The 18358-nt window shown below is 27.0% G+C and overlaps 1 protein-coding gene across 1 annotated transcript in view; it reads left to right on the top strand.

Annotated features, from left to right (window-relative positions):
- Positions 1-15561, top strand: part of LOC145846491 (spectrin alpha chain, non-erythrocytic 1-like) — a 29654-nt gene extending 14093 nt beyond the window's left edge. The window contains 25 exon segments of the mRNA XM_082953250.1: positions 1726-1817; positions 1938-2025; positions 2334-2672; positions 2891-3039; positions 3199-3323; positions 5057-5237; positions 5757-5898; positions 6614-6748; positions 7699-7836; positions 8016-8263; positions 8325-8432; positions 9392-9521; positions 9699-9874; positions 10175-10367; positions 10436-10672; positions 11008-11147; positions 11258-11447; positions 11560-11902; positions 12006-12088; positions 12229-12395; positions 12666-12808; positions 12866-12923; positions 15012-15097; positions 15100-15158; positions 15359-15561. Coding sequence (XP_082809376.1) covers positions 1726-1817; positions 1938-2025; positions 2334-2672; positions 2891-3039; positions 3199-3323; positions 5057-5237; positions 5757-5898; positions 6614-6748; positions 7699-7836; positions 8016-8263; positions 8325-8432; positions 9392-9521; positions 9699-9874; positions 10175-10367; positions 10436-10672; positions 11008-11147; positions 11258-11447; positions 11560-11902; positions 12006-12088; positions 12229-12395; positions 12666-12808; positions 12866-12923; positions 15012-15097; positions 15100-15158; positions 15359-15484 — 3876 coding nt within the window. The 3' untranslated portion in view covers positions 15485-15561.
- The last annotated feature ends 2797 nt before the right edge of the window (positions 15562-18358 follow it).

Genomic DNA, 18358 nt, shown 5'->3' with positions numbered 1-18358 from the left:
ATTTTTATTAAGGAAAGTATAACTTTTAATATAATTAATTTAAAATACTTTATTTGATAAATACGTTTGGTTTTTTCAACAGTTTCAGAATCAAACAAATCAGTTTTTTAATTAACAAACTTACGTCAGCATTCCTATGTTTCTCTTGAATTATGCAGTACAAAAATATATTTACGAAATAAATTTTTTACTCAAATAACAATTATCTCCAAAACTTTTTTTTTAGATATTAAGCTACTTAAAATTTTTAAAATACGACAAAAAAAAAATGTAGCTTAACATATATTGTTCTGTAACACCAAATTAATGAACTAAATTGCTCAATGCTAACTATAAAAAGAGAAGAAATACTTTTAATATTTATTCACCCAATATTTTCAACTTAATCAACAATGTTTTACTGTATGATATCACAGCTCATCAGATATATGTTAAAATCATAAAAATAAATACTAAAATGTGTGTATAGTCAGCAAAAAAAAATGGATAATAATTAACAAATAATAATAGTAATCAAAGCAAAGGTAATCATTAAATATTAAAATATTGATAATTAACTATTGATCATTAAGTTATCAAGTTATAGTCAATGTTTAGATTGTCACAGTGACATTAAATTGCTATTTCATACAATTTAATACATAAAAATTTAAATAAATGAAGTTTAAGCTTTATGAAATGTTTATAATAAAAAAAACAATAAAAACAAGATATTACATAAAAGTATATAATTACAGTATAAACAAACAAAAATAAGCAGATTTATGATGTGGATAAACAGTAGCTAACTAGTTTTAAATAAACAAAGTTACATGTTTAATTTTTATTGTGGAACGGATGGCAAAAAACGAAGTTGATAAAGATATTTCTTTGAAAATTGAATAACTAACTAAATAGCTACTGTTTGTCCACATCATAAATCTGACATTTATAATACTTGTTAAAAGTATACACTCTTTATCTAAATTTTGTATATTTATATTTAATTTTATTTAGCTAATTTTAATTTAATTAGGATAAAAAATTAATTTATTGTATTTTATTATGAAGTTTTTCAAAGTTTTTGTGTATTTCTTTTACTTTGGTATTAATCTAAATAAAAAAATATATTTTATTTTAGTATTTTGTTTTTAACATTTATCATAATGAACTGTTGAAAACAGTGAAACATTTTTGGTTTAGTAAAACATTTGTTAAATAAATTTTGGAAAATAATGTATTGTATATATTTTATTTGGTCGAACTTTTTTAGTTGAAATTGAAATCAAATACAATATGTTATTTACTTTAATTTCATTGTAGGGTGAAAATAAAATAAATTTTAAAAATTTTGGTTTATTTAATGTTTTCTGCAATAGGTTTTATTTATATTATCTGATTATTAAAATAAAAAATTCTTGTTGTGTACCACATATTTTTACTTTTTATGAGTATGTATTATTATAATTTTTTCAATTTTAACTACACGTAATAGAGCAATTTAACTATATTTTTAATATAATTGTATGAATGACTGTCTTTTAAAAAGTACTTGTGTTTCTTATTAATCATAAGTAGCATGATTTTTGTTAAAAAAAATTCGAACTTTTTTTTTGTCTTATTTATTTGATAAGTATTTAATGTTGGTTCAAAGTACAACAAAATTAGATGTTTCTATTAAGTTTTTTTGAAATATATAACACATAAAAACACTAATAGTCAAATGCAATCCTTTATATTTTAAAGTTGCTTAACGAAGAGCGTAATTCACTCGAGCAACTTATTGAAAACTTGGACAAAAATCTTGGGTCTGCTCATCAAGTTCAACGATTTTTTAGGTTTGTTACATATGTTTGTAGTGTATAGTTTTATAAAGACGTATGGAAACCAATTAAGTAAATATAATATATTTTTTACAACCTAGCTTAACAACTAGCTTTTACTAAATTGGTAAACAGAGATGCGGAAGAAACAGCTGAATGGATTGAGGAAAAAAACTGCATTCTCGATCAAACTGATATCGGAAACGATTTGCAAACTGTGCAGGTGAAAATAACAAATATTTAGTTCTTTTATTTTTACTTAGTATTTGATCTGAGGACATGAATTTTTTAGTAAAATAAGTAATTCTATAAATTTGGTCTAACTAGTAAAAACGTAAACATTTTTTTAACTTTAAATTATATTAAATACTTTAATAACATTAGTTACATTTTTTATTAAGAAGCGTTAAAAGTATCATTTGGTGGTAAATCAGTCTTAATTATATACTTTTCATCATGAAAGTTAAAATTTCTATAAAGTTTTTGTTACATAGTTTATACAACATTATAACTACTAAACTTCCCTCCAAGGCATTACAACGCAAGCATGAGGGTCTTGAACGTGAACTAGCAGCTCTTGACGATCGAATCCATCAAATGGACCAGCAAGCAGCTAACTTGTCTGAGCAACACCCTGAACAGAAAAACAAGATCACAAGCAAGCAAACCGAAATTAATCAGGCTTGGAATGATGTTGTCGAAAAATCAAAGTTGCGCAAGCGAACACTCTCCGACTCGCTAGATCTTTATCGTTTCCTTGCTAATTATGACGTAATAAAGCGGTGGATTACCTCGCTTCAGCAACAATTGGACTCGATCGACATAACAAATGACATCACCAGCACAGAAGCATTGTTGCATCGTCATCAGGTCCCTTTTGTAGTTATTATTTTAATTATTTATAGTATTTAAAAGCTATATGAAATTTAAATGAACCTCTATTTAATTCTACAAGCAATTCAAATAAACAAATGGTTTTCTTTACACAATACAAAAAACAATTCTAATGAATAGTAGACTTAAGATTTTTATAGTTTAGTATAACAAAATAAAAACGTACAAATAAACTCTCAAATTACACTTTCAAGGAATACCGAATGGATATTGACGGAAAAACGGGACAATTTGCACAACTAGAACAACAAGCAGATACTCTTATCCAATCAAATCATTCGAATTCAAACCAAATTGATGACGTTGTGCAGGAAGTGTCTCATCAAAGAGAAGAAATTGAAAAGTATTTTTTTAGTTTAAGTAGTTAAATTAATTATTTTTATTTAAACTTTTTAGATATAAACTGTAAATCACAATACTCAAACTCGACAAACAATAGTATACTAAACTTCTTTACTAACATTAAACACCTGGTAATATAAACATTGTTTTTTTTTTGTAGAACTTGGGCATCAAAACATGTTTTGTTGGAACAGTGCTTAAAGTTTCATATTTTCATTCAAGACTGCACTGTTGCTGAAAATTGGATGCAATCTCGTGAGGACTTTTTGAAAAACGAACAAGCAGGTATATTATCGTTTTATAAATGTTATTCATATGTACCACTAATCTGTTCACGTCTGTTTAAGTTTAAACTTAAAACTTAAACTGTTCTAGTTTAATTTTACTTTTTAGTCACGTTTTTATGTTTTAATGAGTAAGTGTTTGAGAAGACGTTCTGAGTTACGAGGGTGACAAGTACAATGTCAAAAATATAAACTTTATTTTTCAAAATAAAGTAACATCATTGTGTGTTGAAAACACACTTATGAGCAGCTGTTAGTTAGTTTTAATTGAGTTAGATCCAGCATATAAAAGAGACAAAGTTTATCAGTGAGTGTGTTTAAACAAGGCGGCTAATAGTCTCAGTTTATCGTTTGATTTTAGTACTGACTTTTGAACTACCATGTTGGAAATTTTCGTATTGTTATATTTTAATAGGTTTTTTCTGTTATTTGTAAATTTAACTTTTTCTATATTTTAGGTTCTTCGCCTAATTTAAAAACTATCAAATGAATTAGTATGTCAAGTTGTAACTTGTTAATCTGAAATTTTATTTAAGGTTCTTATTTATGAATTTGTGTTAGTTTTTTTTTTTTTGCTTTATTTTATTCTCCTTATTAAACTTAGTGAAAAAGCTTGGCTAAAATGTTTTTATTATTCCTTTAAAACAAGGTATGTTTGCTTTATCTATAGGTAATATAAACAATGCCGAATAAGTCTTTCCTTTCAAGTAGGGAAACTCCGACGCCACGGTGGTCAGCCCGTCTGATAGCAGGCAATAGTAAAGAGGAAGTAACCCTTCGTTTTAATATTAACATGTTTTCGTTTTAGTTATTAACGAAATTAAAGGTGTAATCAAAACCCTTATCCAGAAGAAATAAATGATTGTTTGTATAGTTATAACCGACAATGTATGTGGGTTACTTAAATAGTCAACTTATATGGTTATAGTATACTTTAAATTCTAACTATTAACATATAATTAATTTTAAACTTTACTTGGAACTTGTTGATATCGAATACCTCCTTTACATAATTATATAAACTATACATAACAATTAGTGGTTATATTTTAGATAGATAACAGATGCAAGTACTAACAAATACATAAAGAACATCATACTTTAGAAAATACTTTAAATGTGATTAAAACTTTTACACAAGAATTAAATCTAACAGAAAAATACTTTAAGAACGTATAATTAAATTAAGGATTAAATACTTGGAATTCAAATCAAAAACATCAATTATATAAGTAATAAACATTGTTTAAAAAAATACTTTTCAACAAACTATATAATAACACTTAAGTTCAGTTTTGGAACTACATTTAGGAAGTTTTAGAACCGCATATCTCCACAAACTCTCTGTGTGGAAACTAAATAGCTATATCTTAAAAATTCATTTGCATCAACTTTCTTTCTGGTTTACTGGCCTTATATTATTTAATATTCAAATAAATGGAACACCAGTGAAACTGACATTCTATTAAACTGTATAATTTATGTACGAAGTTTTAAATTCTGTTTAATGAAACTTTTATAAACTTGCTAAATTGTTAACCAGGTTTTGAAATTAGTATTTTAATACAAGTAAAGTATGCTAATTCTCTATATATCACTGTGTAGCTAAATTTAAAGTCGATCAAAACTAAATTATTTTTATATAAAGTTTCTGATGAGTTAAACGGTACTGCTAGCATATGTTTGGTAAAATTTACAAGTAGCAAAATTACGTTCAATAAGAAAAAAAATTAGGGGACAGCTTAGACTCTGTGGAAAAGTTGATCAAGAAGCATGAAGATTTTGACCGAGCTATAAACATTCAAGAAACGAAGATTAGCTCGCTTAAAAACACTTGCGATAGACTGCTTAGCTCCACACCTTCTCACTATGCTCACAATGAAATCGATGATAGAATGAAAGCATTGCATGAACGGTTTGTTTAAAATTACTGACATTGATAAATAATTAACGAGCATTATATCAGCAAAAAGGGGCAAGATTTAAAGCTATAATGTTTGTTAATTTCTAAGTTAGGCTAAAAAAAATACTTGTAACAGTAGTTCATAGCAATATGTTTAACACTAGCTTTTATTTCACTAGTTAAATTTTAAAATATTGTTGCTATAAAGACTTTCTAAACAAGTATATTTAATAAAGATCCTAGCATTTACTACGTAAATTTTTACAGAGAAAAAGTATAACTTTTTGCCTAGATATTTAAGGCTTTAATTAGTATTTTTTTAGTTTTAGTTCATGATAGTTGAGACTCTTACGCTAAAAATAATTTGAGTATATTAGTATAAGGCCCACTTAATTTCAATAAAACGAATTCTTATAATTTTAAAATAAATGCTTTAAAACAAAGTTCAGAATGGTTTTAACTTTTTAAACTATGTTTAATTTACTGTTTTTGCAAATTAGTATAACTAATTGTAAATAATGTTCGTTCTAGATGGGAAAAATTGAAAGTTGCATTAATTGAAAAGCGAAACAAGTTAGGAGAAAGTCATAACTTGCAGCAGTTTAGCAGAGATGCAGATGAATTCGAGGGATGGATTTGTGACAAACTGCAGTATGCTACTTCTACCCACGAAGTGAGAATCTAAATTATTTGGCTTTTGTTTTACAAGTACGAGTTTAGTTTTCTGATTTAAATGTTCTTTTTAAATTTTATATAAAAATTTATTAAATGATGTATCTAATCTTTTTATCAAACAAGTGATTTAAAAAAATATTTTATACGGACTGTGTACACAGTAAAATTATCACAGTAAATAGTACACAGTAAAATTATCACATTATGGTTTTATTTTTTATGAAATGTAATTGGAAAATTGTATAGAAAAAAAAAACTTAAACGAGTTTGTTTAGTAAAAAAAATCAAAAAGTATTAGCATGGTTAATTAAGAAACTTTAATTAAGTATTAAAAATGAAAATCTGTGTCTGAGAACTACTTTGTGTTATAAATGTATGTGTTGTATATTGTACAGGATGGTCTTTACAATGATAATTATAAAACTAAAATAAACAAAAAATTAAAATTTGTATGAAATGCTGAAAAACAGTGTTTAAGTCTCATATATCAACAAGCTACGTTTAGAAAACTGCGATTATTATAATTAAATAAATTCCAAAAGAACACATATCTTCAAATAAGTGAAGGTTGTCTCAACAGAAAATTTTAGTTTGTTAACAAAAAATAAATAAAAGTTATGTAGCAGGTTAATTAACTACATTTGAAATATAAAGTTTTTTGTGAAGTTTTGAGCGTTTGTCTCCTTTATTTAAAAGCAATTAACTTTTTTTAGAGCAAGCATCAAAAATATGAAGCATTTAAAGCAGAGCTGGATACAAACAAGGAAAGGTTGAAGCAAATAATGAAAGCTGGAGAACAACTCATTAACTCAGATCAGTTACCATCTGAGTCACAGAGTGCTATAAAAGTCAGTATAATAAATTAAGAAAATTAACAAGTTTAAATAGTAAAGCATGACTTTAAATTTGTTAGTTCGGTCGTCTAATCACGTAATTTAGAAAAGGCACGTAGGTTGAAAAAATCTTCAGTATTTTGAATTATATAAAAAAGGGCTTTTGAATTGTATGTCCTATTTAGTAATTTATTTGAAGTAGTTTAATGTGTCAAAAACTCTAGTAAAGATTTCTTCAAATTAGGATGAGAAACTTTTCTAGTGGGTTAAAAAATTACCTAAAAATATTTTTCGTCTCGGACTTTTTAAGAAAAAGCGGGCCGCCTAACTAAAAAGAAGTGTACTATGGAAATTAAAAAAGATTTAACAGTAAAATTGAATTAAAATAACCATTTGATAAGCATTACCGTGTAATTAAACAACATTAACATAATTTTTAAATTATTTGTTATTAAAATGCACAGTTTTACTTAACTACCTCAAGATATTTTATAGCTAATAATAAGTCGCGGGAAAAAAAATGTCGGCGGACCGTAGACCAACCCCTATTTCAAACCATGAAAAAAAAAACGATATAACTTATAAAAAAAACTTAGTGCTGAAAAATTGTTAGTGCTGCTTAGTACTACCAGCATAGTAAATAATCTCATAGTTTGTTGTAAAAAAGTTTAACACTGTTTGGAAATTTTACAAGTAACTATTTTATTACTTCTAATCTATGATTCATCTTCCTATTTGAATGTTAATGTATAATATATTGTTTCGTTAAAGTTTCTTTGAATTTTAAGGGACGGCACGAAGTAATTTCAAAAGGTAGTTATAGAAACGGTATAATATTTTAAAACTTTTTTTAATAGCTCAAAAAATGTATATAACTTTGATTGCCCTTACAACGTTAATTAATCATTTTAAGGATATTACTATTGAGTATTTTAATACATTTTTAATGGAAATTGTTTTAAAAGGCCAGAATAGAAAGATTGGAGTCTGAATGGGACAACTTAATAGAGAAATCAAAAGAGAAAGGGTTAAAACTAGAAAACGAAAACAAGAAAAACGAATTCGTTACTTCTGTTAAGGATATCAATCTATGGATATCAGAGGTTTAAATATATGTTTAAGCACTTATTTATGATCAGTATTTTGTTAAAGTTTTACAGATTAAGATTAAAAAAATGTATTTATACTTTATTTCTTTATTTTAACCACAGAGGTAGTGCATGGTGTAAGTAATGCCTTTACTTTAATCTAAACTTTTAAATTTAAACAAAAAACAAACTAGGTTGAGACCCTTCTTGACAATAAAGATCTAGGAAAGGATCTCTCTTCAGTGGAAAAACTTCTAAAGAAGCAGGATAAAATTGAGGATGACGTTGTTATACATGATGATGTCATAAGCATGATAGGAAAGAATGTTGAGAACCTCAAGTTTTCAAAATGTTCAAGTGATGCTTCAGATTCCGAGTCACTTCCTGAAGAAAATGAAGACCAGAAAATGATTCGTGAAAAGCGGCAGGAAGTTGATGAAAAGTTAGTTTTATTCAAAAAGTTACTGTTGAATGCCTAGGTTTTTAATAAGAGTTTGTTACAGTTTATCGAAATTGAAAAAAAAGTTGAAAAAAAGGCGGTCAAATTTGCAACTTTCACTGAAAATATACCAGTTTTTGTATGATGTTTCTGAAGAAGAATCATGGATAAAGTTTGTAGTGAAAATATTTTGGAACTAAATAATAGCTATTTTTATAACTTACTTATCCTTATAGACTAGGGTTTCTCAAACTCATTTTCATAATACCCCCTTCGAAATAGTTTAAAAAATGATCGCCCTCCTTTATAAAAAGTATTAATCCTTAATAGCTTATTACCTATTTACTTTTTCGCCTCCTTACTAGTTATTTTCCGCTTTCGGAAACCCTGGTATAGATAGACTAATGGGTAACTAATGTAGTAATAAATAAAACAACTTTTATAACTAATTACTTTATAAGAAAAAGTAGTTCCTAGTTATTACCAGTATCAAGTTAACTTTAAACCGCTGTGAAGTTTAAAAAAAAAGCTTTAGCTTTAGTATATACTGTGCATTAGTCATAATTGATTTAATTAAGTTAAAAAATAATCTTTTTTAAATTTTTTTAATTTTTTAAAGCTTATATACTTAGTTTAATTGTTTTTTAACTTAATTATGCTACTATCATTTATTTTTAAACAACCTAATAAACTAAATTAAAGTGCTAGTTTAGTAACGAAGTCAATGAAATCTGTTTACCCTACTTAGTTAACGCTTTATAAAGTTGTCGACTCATCCTATTTCGGAACGTTACTGACATTTTATTCATTTAAATGAATTAAAGAATAACCGGGAAAGTACAATGTAGTTTGTCTCGTTAACTGTTGTTAGTAAGAGTATGATGTCTTCTAGATTAGTTTTGTATAAATTTTCAATTAGTTAATGATAAAATAAATATTTGCTAAAACTGCTATACCATTTTAACTAATCAAAATATAAAATTAATCGTTTGCTAATTAAAAATTCATATATAGCTAATATTAAATCTATTTGACATTATAATAAATCTTAGCTAAGAAAATAGTTTGCTAACCATAAGATTTTAAACCTAAGGCGGATTTTTTTGTCTTGTTATTCTAAACATTTTTCAGTGAAAAGAAGTTAATTACTTCAAATAAAGATTGTGGTATAGACTTGACAAGTTGTAGCAGATCTCAAAAGAAGCACAAAAGAATTGAAAATGAAATTGAAGCCCACCAACAAAGTATTGAACGAATCAAGGTACATCTTAATTTAAGCTATAGTTATCCTTTTAGCTTCTATAATAGTTTTGTCACTTTTATTTTTTGTTAAAAATAACTCTGTATTTTTTGTGTAAATAGTATTTTATTTTATAAGCTTATGAACAAGCGTTGTTTCGAATTTATTTTACAAGTTTAAATTTTTTGTTCTATATAGAATTTCGGGCAAGATTTAAAAGAAGAAATCGTGGAGCATGCCGAAGATGAAGATGATAAAGTGAAACAAATAGATGAAAACATTTTGAAATTAATTGAGAAGTGGGATGAACTCAATAAAATTTGTGAGGATAAAAAGACCATGCTTAATGAAGCTTATGAATTTCAGAAGTTTAAGTAAATAGCCTAAACTTTTTACTTCTATTTTGACCTGTGTTTAAACGTCGTACCTACCTAAAAAAAGTTTTTAGCATTAAAAAATTAATATAAAAACATTGTATTCATAAAATTTTGTTGTGTAAGAAATAGTTTTTCATCAATAAATTTAAATATATCTATTCAATTTATAAAGGTACTTAACAAAACTAAATTTTTATAAAACTTTGTTTAATTTTTTTACCACAACCGCTGAAAATTTTTTTTGTTAACTTTATTTTGTATACTTTAAAATACAAAAGATATAATTCAATTAAACAGGTTTGATGCCGATGAAGAAATAAGCTGGCTTGTTGTAAAGATCAACCTGTTTGATTCAGTTAGCTACCATCATAGTGGCGATGTTTCTCCATTGAAACTTCTGAACAAGTTTCAAGCTTTCCATACGGATTTGAACGTGCATCATGATAAAATTGATAACATTTGTACCCTTGGTAGACTACTAATTGAAGAAGTTAATTTTTTTTTAGTACACTATTGTAATGTTTCATAACTAATTTTTTAAACTTATTTCTATTTTAGAAAAACTCAAACTCAGATCAAATAGAAATTAAAGTGGCTGAATTAGAAGAAAACGAAGAATCCCTAAAGTCTTTGGTTGACCTTCGTATACTGAATCTTAAAAAGGAAAATGAAAAGTTTCAATTTAACTGGAAGACGGGACTGATTATTCACTGGATCGAAGAAAAATTTTCTTTGTTAAAAAGTGAACAGATTGCAAAAAGTCCGCAGAGTGTAAAAAATCAGGCTTCAAAAATGGTAATTATTTTTAGTTTTACATGGCAGAATTGATCTTATTTTTATAATGTAAATTGTTGCAACAGTTAAATTATATGAAGTAGTTTTCAATTTTTAGTACAACTTAATTACATTTGTAATCAAGTTTTAGTTTTTATTATTCAAAAATCACAAACAATATATTCTTTCGTTTGTCTAAATATTCTTAATTCTTTTATTTACAGTTTAAAACTTTTATTCATAACTAATTTTATTAATATGGTTATTAATTACGTTGGTTATCGAAGTGATTTTATTTTAACTGCTTTAATGCTAAAAAGTTCTACGGGAGAGTTTCTGTTAACTTGTCATAACAGGAAACTTTTGAAGCTAGTCTTAAAGCATTTGAAAATGAAGACATTGAAAATATCAAAAGTTTAAAAGAAAACATTTGTAATGAAAATGAAGGAGATAGTGTGCTAAAAGTAGAAAAGAAGTTTGAGGAATTGATGAACAAGTGCGTTTAATTTTGTTGGTGTTAATTTTTTTTAAGTTGTTTGTATTTCGTTTTCAGTTCAAACTAAAACTATTTTAATAAAAACATACTCACTTAATACACATTTAAAGGTGGCAAGATTTGAAAGAAGAAACGGAAATGCGAAAGCAAAAACTGAAGGAAAACAAAAACAAGTTGAAAGAAATTGATGATTTGTATTTGAGATTTGCCAAGTCGGCATCCGGTTTCAATTCTTGGTTTGAAAATGTCGAAGAAGATTTGACTGATCCCATCAAGTGTTATTCCTTGCAAGAAATAAGTGTAAGTAGAAAAAAATTACAAAATAAGTTTCTTTGAAATACAAGCTGTACAAATTCTTCTCTTAATAAATTTTAAGTCAGACGTGCTAACACGTTTTTACAAACAATTTTAGGTTCTGATACAGGAGCAGAACAACTTCAAAGAAACTTTAAAAGACGCGAAAAACGAGCTGGACCAGCTTGAAGCAATCGACTGTAAGCTCGATGAGCTCGGCTCGCCAGGAAAGGACACAGACCTACCCAACGTGTCCACTAATCCATACACGTGGTTCACTCAACCAACTTTATCGGACACTTGGACGGTAGTGCAGAAATTGGTCAACGAGAAGGATCAGGAGTTGAAGAAGGAAGAAGAAAAGCAGAAAAAAAATGAAAACCTGAGAATTGAGTTTGCTGCATGTGCTAATCAGTTTCATGATTGGCTTCACAAATCTCGGTAATTTTAATCAAAAACACGTGTTCATTTTTTTATAACCGTAAACTAAACCAAATAGTTATAATATACGATAAAACTAATTGTTATTCGAACAAATTAGATAAAAAAGTAAACATTACAGAGTACAAATGTTATCTGAAGAAGGAACTCTAGAAGCTCAACTTGAAAGTATGAAGGAGTTAAATAGATCTGTTCAAAACAAAAAGGTAACTAAATTAAAAAGTAATATATTTATGCAACTAGTTTTTGTAGTTTTACTTGAACTTACCTTAAGTTAGTAAAAATCTCATTACAAGTATTGATGTTTTTCATCCACATTGAATGGTCAATAATATTAATTGAACAGAGTGAATTAGTTAAAATAGAAGAGTTGGGTACTCGTTTAGAAGAAAAACTGATATTCGACAACACACATACTGAACATGGCAGAATTGATGTTGCTCAAAAATTCAACCAACTTGAGCAGTTGAATATGAGAATGCAGCACAACCTTGAAGAGCAAATACAAGTGAGGTAAATAAAATTTTAAGTTATGATTTTCTTTTTTCTAGTAAAGTTTTTTCGGTTTTTTTACTCGTAGAAACTTGTTTTGACGTAGTTTTTGTAAAAAGATTTTCCTACATAAACTACATTCCGTAGATAAACACTTGTTTGTTGCAAAATTTAAACATTGGACTATAAAAGTAAAGTATAAAACGTAGTTATTTACTTTAGAATTAAATTATTACTTCAAAAATTTGTGCTTTGCTATAGGTAGTTATTAAATTGACTTTTTTTGAAAAGGAATATGACGGGTGTGAGTGAAGATACAATGAACGAGTTTTCAATTATGTTCAAGCATTTCGACAAAAATCAGACGGGTAAACTTGAACATGAGGAGTTCAGAAGTTGCCTTCGTTCTCTTGGTTACGATCTTCGAGGAAGCAGTAACCATAATGATGAAAAGATGTCTCAGGATTCAAATGTTACTCAAGACTCCCAAGAAGTTGCTAGTCAAGATCATGAATTCCAGGCAATACTCGACATAGTTGATCCAAACCAGTATGTTGTTAACCTTTTTTTATATTCCTATTAATTAAATACTCACGTATGATTTAATACACTACCATCTTTTTTTCTTTACCCAATGTTTTAGTTAAACAAAAAAAAAGTAATATAAGTAAGGGTAAACTTAAAACTAAAACATAAACAAAAAAATAAAAGTATAATCCTATGCTACTGCATCTGTCTCCCGTAACATGTTCAAGTGTTGTTGTTAGCTCGGAATTACTTGCTCGATATGTTTACTATCAGGCTTTTTATAATCCTTTTCAGCTGTTTAAGCATGCACAGCTTACTTGGTAACCACTTTAGATATGCTACTAGCTGACAAAGGCATAGGTTTCGTGCTATTAGTCGGTAATAGGAATTAGTACTACCGATAATGGTAAATTAGGTTTTATTTACTGAAACTTAATCTACAAAAACCTTACTATAGTATAATAATCTACTGAATAAGTACTAAGAATATAACTTTTTTTAATTAAGTTAAATTGTAATTAATAAATCGAAAATGGCTATAAGCACTCAACCTTTATATTACACTGTAATACAGTAGCAACTAGAAAAAAATACTCACACTTTATATAGTTTAGATCAGGGTTTCCTAAAAGTTTTTCTCAAATGGCCCTCTTTAGAGAAATTAAAAAAGCTATGGCTCCCTTCAACAAGATTACCAAAAAAACTATAAACACCTAAGACCTTTTTTTCTTCTCTTTATCTGCATCTCCAGAATATCTAGTCTAAGTTTCAGATTATGACCTCATGGTGTCCCTGTGGCTCATTGACTGCTCATGCCCTCCCACTCTTTGGCCCCTTTGCTGCTCATGGCTCCCTGAATATCTAGCATGGCCCCCAAGGGGGCTACTTGGCCCACTTTGGTAAACCCTGGTTAAGAGCTTGTAGGTCGCTTAAAAGGGCGAGTACGAACTAGATGTATTAGGACTACTTTCGTTTCTCAACAACTCGTTCTGATATTGATTTTAAGGATCGAGCGAACTATCACTTCACGTATGAGGACTTAAAATTTCCTTGGTTGTTCAACAATCGAGACTAGGTTGTTTAGTATATCGAGCAGACGGAAAAAAAATCTGAATTAATTATTACTCTTCAACCTTTTCTTTCCAAACATAATCAAGTGACTTTAACAAAAAAGACATTATTCAAAGTACTTGCAAAACGTATTTAGTTCAGATGAGCCGTTGAGTCAGTCTAGATACAGTTCTAACAAGTGAACTTTCTTCTGAGTAAAACTCAGAACGCGCGCCCAGCCTTTGTTGTGGTCGCACTTAAAATGTTTGGAGAAAGTATAATTCTTTTTTCCCAATTCTCTCAGAACGAAAACAAGCATCAGCTTAGAAAAGATATAATATAAATAAAAAAGAAAATATTTAATAAATTTAAGGGTATTTTATGAAGTATTTCTGGAAATACTTTTAGTATAGTTATTAATTCAAAGAACTGATTTTAGACTACGAGGAAATGTATTTTTTAATGAACTTTCACAGAGTCAAGACAACAATTAATTTTTTTATATAGAATATTTAAAAGTTATTAGCTGGTAGTGTTTTTTTTCAAATTTATATTGTTAGTCATATGTTTTACTTTCATTGATACTATAAAGCTAAAAATTGACGACTAATACAAAAGTTCTTAAATTTTTTTTAATACTTAAAAAAAAAAAGCAAGTTTATCAAATAATATTCTTGTTAAAAAAAAATAATTTTAACTCTTTTTTAACTAAAAAATACGTAAAGAAAAATGTTTAATATTATTTTGTTCACACTTTTTTTTACAATTATCTAGTAACTTGAAAAGTTTAATTTATCTTTTCTCACGGAAGTGTTTTACTTTAGTTTTGATTTGCAGTTTTAATTACAATCGTTTAAAACTTGTATTTGTTTTGATATTTTGAGATGTATAAAAGTAAAATGGTTTAAATAAGACTGTTAAAAATTAGTCTATTATTTAAGACTTAGTAGCTGTAAAATAAAAATAAATGTTGTTTATAGCATTATTTTTAAAATAATTCTTTTTTTAATGTAAAATATTTTATACCTCAAATATAGTTTTACTTAATTACTTTTACAGTGATGGTTTCGTTTCACTACAAGAATATATGAGTTTCATGATAAGCAGAGAAACTGAAAATGTAACATCAATACAAGAGGTTGAAAACGCTTTAAAGCTCTAAGTGAAGAGGGAAAGCCTTACCTTACCAAACAAGAAATATACCAAGTATGTTATATAAGTTAAAATATGACCATACTTTTGTCGATAGGAGCTAAGCGTTTAAATAAGAATTTATAATGATTTCTTGAGTCTTTTTTGACTTGCTTAAGGTTTAAATCACCTTAATTTCTATAGTTTATTTGTATTTAAAGTAACTAAAAACCTATATTTTTCTAGCTTTTATCTAACTTATCATCATTTTTTAGAACATGACCAAAGCACAAGCAGATTTCTGTATGAAAGAAATGAAGCCCTACTATGACAGACATGGAATTGAAATGTTAAATGCGTTTGATTATGTTGAGTTCACTAAAAGAGTTTTTTCCATTTAGTTTTTTCATATTTTAAAACGTGATCATGTTATTTTATAGTTTTATTTATCAATGATATCAGTTTGAATATGTCTGGTGCTGTCTGTTGTTTATATTATATTTTATAGTTTGTTAGCGTTTAATAAAATATTTTAATTTTAATATATTTTGAATACATTACATTTTTTTTAATTTAATTACGCTTCTAAATATATCTAATAACGATTAAGCACATTTCTTTATGAGCTTGTGAAGATTTTAAAATTAGTTATTTTTACAAAAATAACTTTAACAAAATTATTTTTAGCCTTGAAATAGGTAATAAATATTCATATTTTGCTTGCTAAACAGTATGTATAGTTTATTGACCGACAAAAAACAAGACGCTCAAAATGTTTGGTCCTAGGACCTGGTGCACGAAAAACCTTTTGGTTATCGAGCCGCACACCACTTGGATATGTTTTTACGTCTTGTCCAGGACGTAAAACAAAAAAAAAATTATTAAAAGGAAAGTGATTGTAAAACTTAAGAAAACTACACAAAAAATGATCGTCCAAGAAAAGTATAACTATTTAAAATAATATTAATAATGTTTGCTATTTTGTTTGAAAGAGTAGCTATTTTCCTACAATGACCAAAAATTTGAAGTGAATTAGAATTGCTATTTGTAAAACTAATTTTTTTTGATATAAATCATGTATTTATATTAAAATACTTTGTTTCTAAGTTTAAGTAAGTGTAAATAAAGATATTATAATAAAAACTTTATAAATATTATACTATAAAATTACATTCTATAAAAAACTTTTTTATTTCCTCAAAAATTTTTAAGCAAACTAAGCTTTGCTCAAAGAGCTCGTCAGTAATAAAAATGCTTATAAAAAAGTTAATAAAAAAAAAGTTCTGGAAAAATATAAATCTTTTTGAAAGTAACATTTAACTGAACAAAAAGTTTAGATATAGACAAAAATTTAGGAACTACAAAATGTTGATTACTTTCTAAGAAGTAGAAATCTCTAACTTTTTCTTTGAAGAATTAAGCCTATAGTTCATAAAACATATTTACGTTAATTATAATTTATCTTGCTAAATATTACTAAAATTCAATTAGTTAACCAATCGACTAATCAACTAATTACTTATCTAAAACTATATAAAATGTTTGTCCGTTGCAACTTATTAGTTTGTTTACTTTTTTACTTGTGATAATCGCACTAGCGTTAAACATTTGTTAAGTAATAAACTTTTTAACAATTTAACTTTTGTCATATAGTTCATAAAATGCTAAAGAAAGCTTTATAATATATTTTCATATAAGCTATACAGCTGTAAATCTTCACAACTATTATTTTATACAAAATAACTATGAATACTTACTTTTAATATTCATATAAAAAAAAGAAGGATTCCAAAAAACATCAGCTGCAAATTTAAGACGTTTCTGATTGGCCATTATTTTACTTACTTTTATTTAAAGTTTTAAATGATAATTTTTTTCTGATTAATTTTTTTTACATTTAGGGTAAGGTGGGTTAAATATGTTCATAATATATACTGCTGTACTATCACTTTATCACATTTGCATAATGATACGAACGAAAAACTTCCGAATTTTTACAACTCTAGCCGACCCTTCCATGAAGTAGGAGATATTGCTCTCATGAGAAAAATTTTACTATCATGGGCAATAACTATTCGGGGTAAGAAAGTAAATGTATAAGTAAAGACGTAAGGAGCAATATCTAATAAAGAAATCCATATTTTATTAATTTCTGCCAAGTAAACTGTTATCAAAATTAGTTAGGGAAACCCTGATTTGGAACATTTATTATGAATAGTTACGTTACATTAACAAAATTTTAAAAAGAAATCACTAGATTAAGGATCAGTATTTTACAATTAGAACGGACCGAATTAGTAACAAAAATTATTTTGTAAGCTGCTGTCAAAATTTTATTAAGAAAAAAATATAAATCAAAAATTAAAGACAATAACATTATCATGTAATTACCACTATAAGTTACTTACAATTAAGCTAAAATCATATAGGTAGATTTTGATCACAAGTACTTTAATGTGTGATTTTTAGACTAATTGTTTTTACAAAACAAAAAAATGCAAGCAAAATATTTTCGCTTTTCAATTTACTATTTTCTGTCGATTCTGTAGTAAATAATAAAGCATAATATTTTTCTTTTAGTTATTCTAACTTACTTTTTACTGTGTTAGTAAATATGATGTTACCTTAACAGGTGTGCGTAGTTGTTTAAGTAAAACAAATACAAGGTATATAAAAAAAACTTATACTGGATTCTAGGCTGTAGATTTCGTTCTCTCTTTTTACATCGTTTCAAAACTTTAAAGTTTTCTACTATTTCAAGAGTTTTGAAAGTGTGCGCAACTAAATAGGTAGTCTGCAACTAAACAGTCAGCAACTGAATATAGTCTGTAACTGATAGGTCGGTCTGCAACTAGTTCGATCTGTAACAGTGGTTTGAGTGTGACACACACTCTCAAAACTCTGTTATCGTAAAAATACTTTAAAGTTTTGAAACGACGTAGGCAGAGCGAACTATATAGCCTGGACGAGAAGTTAAAATGTGGTGTGTAAATCAAAAACCGAAAGGTTCTTCCTCTTCGTGCACCAGGTCCTAGTAACAAATATTTTGAGTGTCTTTTTTGTCGTTTGATAAACCAAAATAGCATATAATCAATTCAATACTGATTAAGAAAGGAAGGCCGAAGTTAAACACGCTAATAACAATAACTAAAAAAAAAAAAGTAATTGACATGATTTATTCAAACTTTTTAGCTACATTCAAAATTTCGTGTTAGTTTAAATAGTATATTCATACGTCATATAACAATAAACTTTTTTTTAATTATCTTAGTATA

The sequence above is a fragment of the Thalia democratica genome, unplaced genomic scaffold, assembly GCF_965202585.1.
Source record: "Thalia democratica unplaced genomic scaffold, ktThaDemo2.hap1.1 HAP1_SCAFFOLD_480, whole genome shotgun sequence".
Classification (NCBI taxonomy): Eukaryota; Metazoa; Chordata; class Thaliacea; order Salpida; family Salpidae; genus Thalia; species Thalia democratica.
This window is presented reverse-complemented; position numbering and strand designations above follow the sequence as displayed.